This window comes from Rattus norvegicus, chromosome 7, assembly GCF_036323735.1.
Source record: "Rattus norvegicus strain BN/NHsdMcwi chromosome 7, GRCr8, whole genome shotgun sequence".
Taxonomy (NCBI): Eukaryota; Metazoa; Chordata; class Mammalia; order Rodentia; family Muridae; genus Rattus; species Rattus norvegicus.
In genome coordinates, this window is record NC_086025.1 from 115,445,222 (window position 1) to 115,457,841 (window position 12,620).

At 44.7% G+C, this 12,620-nt stretch overlaps 1 protein-coding gene and 1 pseudogene across 1 annotated transcript; both read right to left on the reverse strand.

Annotated features, from left to right (window-relative positions):
- Nucleotides 1–193: 193 nt before the first annotated feature.
- Nucleotides 194–5,787, reverse strand: Snu13 (small nuclear ribonucleoprotein 13). Its single transcript, NM_212515.3, has 3 exons — nt 5,658–5,787; nt 2,504–2,624; nt 194–1,170 (listed from the first exon to the last, which is right to left on the reverse strand). Exons 1-3 carry the CDS (start codon nt 5,658–5,660, stop codon nt 908–910), a joined length of 387 nt encoding a protein of 128 aa, NP_997680.1. The 5' UTR covers nt 5,661–5,787; the 3' UTR covers nt 194–907.
- Nucleotides 5,788–6,977: 1,190 nt separating this feature from the next.
- LOC134479946 (ATP synthase subunit a-like) lies at nt 6,978–12,262 on the reverse strand (annotated as a pseudogene).
- Between the last annotated feature and the right edge of the window lie 358 nt (nt 12,263–12,620).

A 12,620-nucleotide genomic window follows, 5' to 3' on the forward strand; every position in this document is an offset into this window, starting at 1 on the left:
CCCAACACAAACACATCAAAGCACAATAGTGGTTTTTCTTAGAGGAGGGCAGGGGATCTCTTGAGAGTTCAGGCCAACCTGGTGTATATACCCAGATTGTTAAAATTTCCCCCATCCCATGTTACCTAGAAATGCTAAGCATTTATTTAAAATATGAGCTGATAAGACTGAAAACCAGGCACAGCTGCCACACTTCATTTAAAACGAAATATCAACATATTTATTAGGCTGCTCGACAGTGAACATGTAATCACTTTCTTCATGGAGGGAGAATACACCCGACCTTGTTGTGGGAGGAGGAGGATGAGGGCTCCACAAGAACTCCCCATTTACCAAGGAGAGGCTGTTTCCTGCTAGCACTGTCTCTGCTGTACGCTCCAGCCAAACAGCCATGATTTCCCCAGAATCCCTTTGAGCTGTTATTGCCTCAGATATGGGAGAATATAAGGTTACACACGTCAAAAACACATAGGACATTAATAAATGGCACCTGGACAATAGGCCTAACATTATCAAATTTTTTTCAAATGATAAGGGGTGGGAGGGACTGCTACCCAAAGAAAGTTCCTCAGTCACAGTAGCATTTAGAGAGATCTTACATCAAAAGCACAAGGGACCAGTAAATATCTACTATCCCTGGCGTAAGTTTCTCCTGGTTCTTCTTGTTGCTAAATGGTGACGTTCTGCCTTTCACCTGTCTTAGCTATCATTTCAATTAAAAAGGGAAACTAAAAAATGGTAGAAGAGGACGAGGAGATGGTGAAAAACAACCCTGTTCAGACAAAGATAAAAATACAAAATCAGATGTAGCACAATATAATAGAAACTGGCTGAAAACAGTACACGCTAACAGACATGATACACAAACTCAGGGAGGGAGGAGATAGGAGAGGGCAGAGGCCACGGCCTACACCAGGAGCCGCTCAATAGACTGCTGAATGGATTGGATCTGCTGCTTTAGTTGAGAGCCTTCTTTGATGGTTACAGAACAGGCGATGACCGGCCTGGAGACTCCACAGGCCCGTCCTAAAGCCTGCTTGGAGCGTACAAATACATAGGGGACATTCTTGTCTTCACACAGCAGAGGGAGGTGCAGGATGATCTCCAAGGGCTCAGCGTCTGCTGCCATCACAATGAACTCAGAGATGCCTCTGTTGAGGGTTTTGGTGGCTGTGGAGATAGGACATGTAGCCAATAGTTGACATGGGGTTTGGTGAGAGCAGCCACAACAAAGCAAGGAAAATGTAACAGGTGCACTGAAACAGGCAAGCGCTTAGGAAAGCCAGGTGGGTGTGACATGCGTTTAACCCTAACAGTGAGGCCAACACTAGACAGTGAATTCCAGGACAGCCAAAGCCACATACTGAGACTCTGTCTCGAAAACAGAAAGCTTAAGAACAGCAAGTTTCTGCTTGGAGCGGCCCTGATAGACAATATGGCACCCAACACTGACCTATTACTCAACCCTCAATGTCTCTCCTAAACCCCCATCTGGTCACTTCTTTTAATACCACACTTCTCCAAATCACCACCATCTCTTACCCGCTCAGCCCTAACAGCTTCTCCCTTAGGACCTATCAGCACAAGGTGATCCTTCTGTAGCTTTAACCTGTCACCAGGGCCTCAGTTCTCTGTTCACGTCACTTCCTCAGAAGACTCAATCCAAAAAGATCCCGGACACCTCCATTCTTGACAGACTGACTACTAGACACACAACCCACACCTTCCTGCACTGCAATATGAACCCCAAGAATGGAGGAGCCATGGAAGGGCTTCGCTCTGTCTTCTGCCGACTACAAAGGTAAACATCTCCATTTTTCATCGTTCCCTAAAATCTCAAAAATGGTAAACATGGTATTTAATTAATTAGTATCTTCAAAACAAAAATAGCTCCTTCCACAGAAAACTACTCGCTTTTATCTTCTCTGGGTTTCTTCACTGAAAAATTGTTCATTCAACAAACAAAACCACAGCCAAGCATCTGTACACATCTGTAATGCCAGCATTTCAGAGACGGAGGACCAGGCTACTCAGTAAATGTGTGAGGTCAGCTTGTCACAAACCTTTCCCAAAACAAACAAAAGCACAAAACTCCTCAGCCTGCTCCCACTCTGCAACTCATCCTCTCTCCACACACACAAAAGCAGGAGATATATCTGAGAACCACTGAAATTCATGGATCCCACAATGTCAGAGACTGAAAGCATTAAAATGCCTTTCTTTTGAAAAGCAGCACAACTTAAACTCAATGCCAAACCGCCTTTCATTGGTCAGTAGAAAACTTCTGGGATGCACAGGCACCTTAGCACTGAGGTTTGAAGTAGGAGGAACGCTTGGTTGGGAGTTTGAGGCTACCCTGGGAATACAGCAAGACCCATCTCCACAAACTAAAACAGAAGAAAGTGGAAGAAATAGTCCCAAATCCAGTCCAAACCAGATACTCAGGAGACCCGCTGAAAACGGGAACCTTCAGCACCCCACCATCACCCAGTGGTTGTCTCACCTTCATTGGCTCCTTTCCGAAGCTGCTTGTAGTTACACGACTGCTGAACAAGGTCCAGCAGCTTCTTGGTGAGGTGGGCATCTGCGAGGGGATAGGCCTTTGGGTTCACATCAGCCTCCGTCTACAGAGAAACAAAAGAGTCAAACTGGACCAGAAGCTGTTTCAGATAAATTAAAAAATAGTTATCAACAACTAAGACAATGGACAGTTTGGTCACACACCTGTGACCGACACATATGTGCATGCTGGAGACCCAGGGAGACCTCTAGACAGGTAGTGATGACACACAACTTTAATCCCAATGCTTGGAAAGCAGATCTGTTGAGTTCAAGGCCAGCCTGGAGTCTATAGAGTGAATTCCAGGACAGCCAAGACTACACAAAGAACCCTGTGTCAAGGAAACTAACACCCAAAACATCAGGCCCTAGCAATGCAACAAAGAAACCAACTAAGACAGAAATGCCCTCTTCTGGACTCAAAGGGCAAAAGTGATCATATATGGACTCCTACCATCTAGTTTTATCTTAGCAAACTGATAATCAATAAGCCCATGGAAGCAACCATGTCTACCACCAAACTGACCAGGTTCCTTGTCACAGCGGACCAGTTTACAGTATCACACTCAAAAGTTAATTTGAATTAATTTTATCTGTGTGAATTAATATACAACCACATGATTATTTAAAATATCCTTTAATTTTATCTAAGTATGCACGCGTGTGAGTGTGTGTATGACTCAGTGGGCAGCGGTGATGCATGCCTGTAATCCAAGCACTCAGGAGGCAGAGGCAGGAAGGTTTCTAAGTTTGAGGTCACTGTTTTACAGGCTGAGTTCTAGGACAACCAGGACTACACAAGACTGTTTCAAAAAAAAAAAAATATCTAAAAAGCAAACAAAGGGTGTGCGTATGTTCAGGCTCTGAGATTAACTTCTAAGGAAAGGGACGTGCATCCCACCAAGTTTTCTTATCTATTACTAGCAGCTACTGAGTTTAACATTTGTTATAGAAATTGACAAAGTCTTACAAAAACCACTGGTGGAGTGCAGTGGTACACTAGTGTAGTCCTGGCACTGGGGAGGAGGTCTATACAAATGTTAGGCCAGCCAGGGACACAGTGAACCTGGCTTAAAATACCCCAAAAAGAAAACTACCAAATTATACTGGAAATAAAAGCACTTTACAGCACGAAGAAATGGAACGTTTAAACTCTGTATTTTTATTTATATATTAACATACTGGGTTTAAATCTTCACTCTGTGTCTTCTAGTCTCACCTGTTTCTTTTCTTTAAATTTATTACCGGTTTGCACTATTATCCCGTCTACTGGCTTGAATTTATTTACTTCTTTATTCTTTTTCTCCCACTAAAGAAATTTGCTAGATTGCCCAGGCTGGCTCTGAATTCCTGTGCTCAATCAAATCATTACTCTCAAGTAATCAAAACTGCAAATACATGCCTAGCTTTGCCCTCGAAGGCCTCAAATGTTAGAAAACAATTCAACAGACTATTTAATTTTGTAAATTTTTTCTGTGATGTCAGAAATTGAATTCATGGCCTTGATCGTGCTAGACAAGCACTGACCTCTATGTTCATCAGCCCACACTCTTTGGAGACAAGGCTGGCTATAATGCCCAGGATAGCAACTTAAATTCCTAGCCACATCAATTTGGTCTCCTTGTTTACCTGACAGTGAAACACACAAGATCTTATTTGGCAAATACAGCCACACATAACCTGAAATTGACATAAAATCCCAACAGAGCTGAAAAAGGCCAGTGACACTAGCAGCCTGAAGCACACCACCTTATTAATGTTGTAAACTCGTCAACTGTGCTAGGGCTGCAGTCAGTGCTGCCTAACAGTGTGCACTTGCTGATGTTCCTGCTGATATTTATTATAACACACCTTCTAGTTTTGTGTATTACACAAACGTTGCGGCAGACAGTACATTAGCTATGGCAACAGCCTCCTGCTCTAATCATGAGGCTCCAAGAATGACCGAGCAGCCTTGGTGCAGTGGCACACACCTGTAATCCCAGCATTGTGGAGGCCGAGGCAGGGAGATCTCATGTCCAAAGACAGAACTTGCCCGTCCTTGAGGGATGCCTGTTTGTACTCCCGAGTATTACAAGCAACTCCTTGTCCCCATTTCCCAGCCCACACAAACTTCTGCAGAGTTCACCAAGAGCACCGGACTTCAAAACTTTTCACTGATTTGACATTAGCTTAGAGGCTCTCTCACCGGGCTCAGCAAAACTAGTTACAACAGGAAATTCCATCCGGAACCCACTACAAGATTAGAAAATGGAGACGCTCCAGCATTATCATCCCACGTGGTGCTACCAGGACCTCCGATTTCTGAAGCCTCAGTTTCAGGGTGGGAGACTTTCCTGGGATCACTTCACATTCCATTTGACCCCGAAATTTAAAAAAAAAAAAAAAAAAAAAAAAAAGAAGGGAAAAAAAATCCCTCATCGCGAGGGCGTGAGTGGTGCGCCTTTAATCCCAACACTCGAAAGGCAGACAGAGCTTTGCGAGTTCAAGGCCAGCTTGGTCTACAGAGTTCCAGGCCAATCAGGGATACCTATTGAGTCGTAAAAACAAAAGTATCCCTAAACTTCCTAATCCTTAATATTTCCCGGCAGACACTGGATCCTGAATTCCCTAACTTTGATAGCTCCCGGCAGACACTGGCTGCAAACCCCACGGAGATACTCTTCCTCAACCCCGGGAGTGGGAAAGAGGTGACTCGCATCCCGTGATTTCACCTCATCGTCCAATGATTAAAGAAAAAGTAAAGAGAAAAAGAACAGAAAGGCGAAAGGAATGGATTTTCCATACACTTCCACCTGCCCACGTGGAGCGGTCATCTCAGACGCTGCACCATGCCTCTCCTCACTACCCCAACTTTGGCCACGCCCACTGCTTCAAAGCGGACCAGGCCTCACCGACCCGGGCCCTCCCGCTACCAGGGTTCTCGACTCTGCCGCCCCTGGAACGACCCCGCGGCCGCCCGAGTTCTAACCCCGGGCCCGGAGGTCGGCCATCGCGGGACGGGCGACATGTCGCACACGCTACGCCTCCCACAAGACGGAGCGAACAGGGCTCGCATCCCGCGCTCCCCGCGCTTGCGGCCCGACGCACTCACTCACCATGGCTGCGGTGCGCAGGCCTCACCGAGACTTCACAACAGCCCACCTCAGACAGACAGAAACGTCGCGCAGAAAAAGCAGCGGAAACCACTCCAGGAGTGGCGGGAGCGGAAGTGACGTCACGTAGAGCGCGCGGTGACGTCGCCCCGCCTCCTTCCCAGAGGGCGCAAGCGTTGACGTCATCTTTGTGTGAGGGACATGGGTTTTGCTCGTTTTATTAGCGTCCTAGTTAGGATGGGCCAAAATTGTGAATTAACCACTCGGGAAGTGGCACACTAGTACAGCGGGTATATATAAGGGTCGCCATTTCATAACCAGGCATTCTTTTGAGCACATCGTGTACCCTTTTCAAAACCGTTCTTTCAGGCCTGGCTAGTGGCCTGCCTGTCATTCCAGCACTTGGGGTCAGGAGAATCAGTTCATCCTCAGCTTTGGTTACAGCTTCGAGGCCAGCCTTGGGTTACATGGGACTTTGTCTTCTGCCTCCAGAAAACAAAATAAAAAATTCACCCGATGACACAATGTTAAGACAAACTACAAGTGAAAAATTCGTTTATCTTGAGATATCCCTCATCAATATTTCTGGTGGGGTGTGGAGTTAGAATTCACTCAGGTGATTCCCACAATTGGCTGAAATTCGGCAGTGGTTCTCAACCTCTCTGGGTTCTGATTCTCTTGGGAAGTGTGTGTCAAAAGATCCTTTCTCAGGGGTTGCCTAAGACACAGAAGACACAATTGATAACAGCAGCAAAATTATAGTTATGAAGTAGCAACGAAAATAACTTTATGGTTGGGGAGGTCACCACAACATGAAGAATTGTATTAAAGAGCTACAGGAATAGGATAAGAACCGCTGAAATAGGGGGGTAATTAGTGAATGACAGGGAGGTTGTCTTTGGAGTAATCATATATGACACCTGCTTCCTTCTGCTCAGTGTCTTGCCCCTTCCTTAGTTGTACCAAAACTTCATTATGATAGGATAAACTCAGATCTAGTACACTCTACCACAAGGTCTTCCATGATCCTCATGGCTTCTCAGTCTTTTCCAACATGATGCCAAACACAACACCTGGGGGCCATTTGGATTAAGCCCAGACCTCACCATGAAAGCCAATTTCAGCTCATCGTGCTGAAGATGTAGAAGCTGAGGACTGGGAGGATCTTTAGGAGTCTTACAAAATAGTTCCTCATTTTTACAGCTAGAGAAGAAAGTCTAAAATCATATTGTAATCTACCCTCTTAGTCATATTTTTATATGACTTAGTCTAGAGAAGAAAGAACCACTGTTTTAGCTGTTGACATGGGTTATTTTCCCCAGATGTCGTTACCTGAGCAGTATCGGGGGTCAGGCAACCACAGGGAGTCAAACTGCCTAGAGGAGGAAACATTTCTAGAGGCTGGAGAGACGGCTCCCTGATTGATCGCACTGGCTGTTCTATAGGATATGGATTCAATTCCCATCACCCACACGGCAACTAACAACTGTTGTGACTCCAGTTCCTGAGAGACCCAACTCCCTCTTCTAGCATCCGCGGGCACTGTGACACACCGACTTGCATGCAGGCAAACACACACACACACACACACACACACACACACACACACACACACACACGAGACAATTTTTACTTTTTTTTTTTTTTTTTTTTTTGGTTCTTTTTTTTCGGAGCTGGGGACCGAACCCAGGGCCTTGCGCTTCCTAGGTAAGCGTTCTACCACTGAGCTAAATCCCCAGCCCCATTTACTTTATTTTTTAAAGAGTGAATACCTAGTGAGGCAGCGGTAGCCCATGCCTTTAATCCCAGCACTTGGGAGGCAGAGGCAGGTGGATCGCTGCGAGTCTGAGGCCAACCTGCTGACATAGTCTGGAAACCAGTTTATTTTAGAAATGTGTCCTACATACTTGTCATGACTTACTGGTTTCTCATCCACCGGCGTTCTGCCCCCTGCCCATCCTTTTGCTTTACTGAGTCCATGCCAATTTATTCATCATTTCTGTCCATCGCTCTCTTGTTAGGCATGTGCTGTGGTTTGAATGCGTCTTATATCCCTGAAGTCATACAAAAATTTGACTCATAAAATCACTTGATAATATCAAGAGCCAGCATGTTACACCTGCAATTCCAGAGCTCCCGAGGTGGAAGCAGGAGGTTCAGAAGTTCAAGGTCATCCTCGTTACCTAATGAATTTAAGGTCAGCCCGGGCTACATGAGACCTTGCCTCAGAAAAACAAAACAAAAAATATGACTAAGAGGGTAGGTTACAATATGATTTTAGGGTTTAAAGGTGGTGTCTTTGGGAAGTGACTGAGATCCAGCAAAACATTTAGATCAGAGTAGAGCCCTCATGATTGGATCCTGGTGGGTTTAATTTATCCATTTCGCCTTTTTTGTTGTTGTTGTTGTTCGATTTTGAGACAGAGTCTCACTATGTAGTCTTGGCTGGCTTGGAACTCACTAGATGCCTAGAAGTCCTATGTAGATCAGGCTGACTTGAACTCATGGAGATCTACCTGCCTCTGCCTCCTGAGTGCTGGGATTAATCGTGTGTGTTGGTATGTGGTACTGGGGACTGAACCCAGGTCCTGGTTAAGAGCAGCAGGTACTCTTAAATGCTGAGCCCTCTCTCCACACCCTAGGGTTTTATTTTCCTGTTTTTGAGACCAGATCTCATTCTAGAAAATACTGGCCTAGAACTCACTTTGTAGCCCAGGCTGGCCTCAGATTTACAGTAATTTTTCCTTGGCCTGCCAAGTGGTGGGATTATGAGCATAAACCTCTGTGGGCACATTCTCATGGATGTATAAAGTGAGAAGACATTTGTACACATGTACTTTCACTGTCTCTTGCTATATGAAGCTCTGTGCCACCTTGACACTCTGCCGACCAGAAGGCTAGCACGATGAGCCAAAATAAACTCTTTTCCAAAGAAGCCTGTCTTGGATATTTTTTAAAAAATTATTATTATTACAGAAATAATACAAAGTGATTTATTCTGTTTAACTCATTTCTGTTTAGTAGCTGTCTTAGGGCTTTACTGCTCTGAACAGACACCATGACCAAGGCAACTCATGAAGGACAGCATTTAATTGGGGCTGACTTATAGGTTGGGAGGTTGAGTCTATCCTCATATAGGTGGGAATGTGAGGACAAATATTTTGGGTTCAGACTCGATCTTAGAGAACCTGACCCCCCTACAAGACCTGGTTCTATCACCTGTAATCATGAACTCGGGTTGACTACGGACATGCTGAGTGGCTGGTGGGTCCCTGTGTGTTATCATGTAAATAGGGCCAAGGCAGTAAAAATGCAGACTTGAATTAGGGTTAAGGCAAATTCTAGAATTGTAAGCAGTACTAGAATAGTGAATGCCACTGTGGAAGTTGGTGGGCTGATGCTTATTAATAACTTAGTTAATACTAAGGTGGCACTGAGTAGGCGTATGAATAGGTGTCCTGCAGTGATGCTAGCTGTGTCAGGAACCGTTAGCACTATTGGCTGAATAAATAGGCTGATGGTTTCTGTGATAACAAGCAAAAGGAATTAATGAGCTAGAGCTCCTTGGGGGAGGAGGAGGGCTAAAGAGTTTGTGCTGGAATCCTGAGATCACAGCTCTGGCTCATAATGAAATTGCTGTGCCTAGATTTTAGAACGTGAGGAGGGAGGTTCAGGTGGTTTGTCGACGCAGTAAATATAGTAAGGGAGACGACGATTAGAGATCATACTTGTCCTTTGGATATTTGAATTAGTATTTATTTTATGATAAGTTTAATTAGTCATTGTTGAAATGAGTATAAGTGGTTATTAATTAAACATTTTGAGGAAGGAAATAGAATTGAGGGAAACACGATAATGATTGGTAATATTATTGTAGGGGAATGAAAGAGGCAGAGATTTTTGCTCATTTTCATCCTCAAGGATTTTCAGTTTTTAATGATTTTAAGGTTTTTGAAAGAGGGATGTAGGGGAAACTTGTAAGGAGAATCTCAATCGGAATAAAGTAATGTAGTTGCTGAGGATAGGATGGTAATAAGTCCTGTGAATGGATCTCGTTGTGGCATTTCATTATTACGCTCTAACTTTAACCTAAAAGGTTAATACTCTAAGCTTTGAAGTGAGTTTAGATTATAGAAATAGACCAATTTTCAAACTGTTTTAGAGGCACTATTTCAAGTACAGTTGGTTTGAAGCTGTGATTAGATCTGTGATTAGATTTCTGAGCAATGTCCCTAGAGTACACTTGGGAGATGTTACCGTGGCTTGGTTTAGGCGTCCTGGAATTGCGTCATTTTAAAGTCCTAGTGAGGGAACAGCTCATGAGTGAAGAACATCCTCAGACCAGATATCTTGTATCTCTGTAATACAATCCAGCTATCCACTGCTAACAGGAGAAGTCCACCTGGTGCTAAGTCATTTACTGGGATTATATATGAATATATAGGTCTCCGTAATCAGTATATTTGTAGTTCCAATATCATTTTGATGTTCTGTAGTTTTTACTGTTAGTTTGGGGCTTTTTTTTTTCTTTTCTTTTTTTTTTCGGAGCTGGGGACAGAACCCAGGGCCTTGTGCTTGCTAGGCAAGCACTCTACCACTGAGCTAAATCCCCTCTGAAAAAAAGAAAAAAGAAAAAAAAAAAAGAATAAGAATTACAGCTGGTAGAGTTGTTCAGATCGTTTCAATTTCTTGGGCATCCACTGTACTTGTATGAGTACTTCAGTCGTTAGTATAAGCACGATGATATGAAGTACTAAGGAGCTAATAAGGAACACAATTATTAGTGTATGATCATGGAAACTTATAAGTTCTTCTATAATGGATGATGTAACATCTCGTAAGCCTAGTGGAAGGGAGAAGCCATATAGGATCTATAGATGTCAATCTATACTTTCTCCTTTAGAGGCAAAGCCTTCTCAACATATAACATTATGAGGACAGCTATAAGGGGAGTGCGGGGCAGTGGCTGAGGCGGAAAAGCCACCCTGGCCCTTTTGAATCCCTGTCTTTTGGGGTCATGGCTGGTCTCAAGGAGAAGCTTGTTTCACTAGGGTTCTTTGGTAACACCAACCAAAAGAGAACTCAGAGCCTGTGAGAGCTCACCCAGGAGCTAGTTCGAGAACAGAACAGTACAGACTTCTTTGTACTGTCAATGTTCTCCAGACAAAGAGCACTAAGAACATACCTCTAATGCTGCTGTTTATTCCAGCAAGAGAACAGCAAAATCCACAGGGAACTATAGCCCACGCCTTTAATGCCAGCACTTGGGAGACAGAGGCAGGTGGATCTCTGTTTGGGACTAGAAGTGAGTTCCAGGCTAGCCAGTGCTATATAAAAGCGATGGTATTAGGAAGGGTTTGCTACAAGATGTAGGTTTGTGTTTTAGACTTTTGGGGACAGTTGAAAGAAATTAGGGTTGCCGTGGCTTATTTGCTCCCACGAACATGGATTTTCCTATGATTGGGCAGTTCCATCACTCCACCGTTCATGACAGGCAGGACACTTAATCTCGTCATTCCAGAAGTAGTAAGGGGCTGGAGAGATGGCTCAGCAGGTAAGAGTACTGTCTGCTCTTCCAGAGGTCCTGAGTTCAATTCCCAGCACCCACATGGTGGCTCACAATCATCTGTAATGAGACCTGGTGCCCTCGTCTGGTGTGTCTGAGTCACATACACTAAATAAATAAATAAATCTTAAGGGAAAAAAAAAAAAGACAGGAAGGTTTGCACAGATGACCAGCCTGGTTTTGCTTTGTCTTCCTCTTCCTGAGTTCTCTTTTCTCAGAGTCAAACAACTTTTTCTCTTGACTGTTCTGATGCCATCGTCCTTATTGTTGTCTAGACAGGACTCCTTAGAGATGGTCTGTCTCTGCTCCAAATTTAAAACAAACAAACAAACACGCCCACAAAGCAGAGCAGAAGGGCTTACTGTAGTCTTTAAATTTACTCTAGAAATGAACTTTGCTTTAGTAAGGTCTGGTAGCTCGTGCCTGTAACCTCAGCACTGAAACGAGACAGAGAAACCAGGCGGTGGCGGCAGCCACACACGCCTTTAATCCCAGCACGCCCGAGGCACAGGCAGGTGGATCTTGGTGGATCTTCACGAGTTTGATGACAGCCTGGTCTGCAGAATGAGTTCCAGGAGAGCCAAGGGCTACACAGAGAAACTGTTTTCGAACACCAAAAACCAAAAATTAAACCAGAAAGAAAGTAAGACAAAAAAACCAAACAAACCCAAGCCAGCAGGATTGTTGAGTCAGCCTGGGCTATATAATGATTCCCCCAGAAACCTCAGAAAAACGGAAGTAGGGAGGGGAGAGGAGAGTGATTTGCAGAGAAGTTTTTCCAGAACCTCATGTTGATGTGACGGAGCCTGGCCTACGTAATTTTGCTCCCATCGTCCTCTTACTACCTTATCAGATAGGAAGTGGTGGTGCGTTCCTTTTATTCTAGAGGGAGTTCTAGAATATTATGAGTTCAAGGCCATCGTGATTTATATTGCTGTAAATTTTAAAAATACCCTCATATCCTCTCTAGCCGGCATCGTCGAGCCACATGGAATCAGCGGCGGCCTGTTCTAGGGCACCATGCCACGCTACCCCCAACTATTCTCTGTCCCCCCCCCCCCCCCCCGGCGGTCTCTCTGCCCCTGATGCTAGCGGCCTGCGGTGGCTGCCCTCTCCTAACTGGCTCTCTGCCTCAAACTTTGCTCACACTCCCAGCAACCTGGTAAAATCAGGACTCCGGAGGTTCTAGCAGCGGCTGGTCCCCCGCGGCTCTGTGACCTGCTCTGGTCCCAGGGCAGTTGTCTTCTCGCAGCTCTCTGCTGCTGACTCTGCCCACGATCCCAGCAACCGCCCCGAATGGCTATAGTATCAACTCCCAGCAACCCGTTAAGATCAAAACACCAGATGTTTATAATTTAACAATCAGATTTATACAAAACGCCCGCACAATAAACTCAGAG

Excerpts from the sequence above, each read along its gene's own strand:
- Snu13 (NM_212515.3), bottom strand. Across the intron at positions 1,171-2,503 it reads TCGGAAAGGAGCCAATGAAG|CCACCAAAACCCTCAACAGA; the intron begins GTGAGACAACCA and ends CTATCTCCACAG.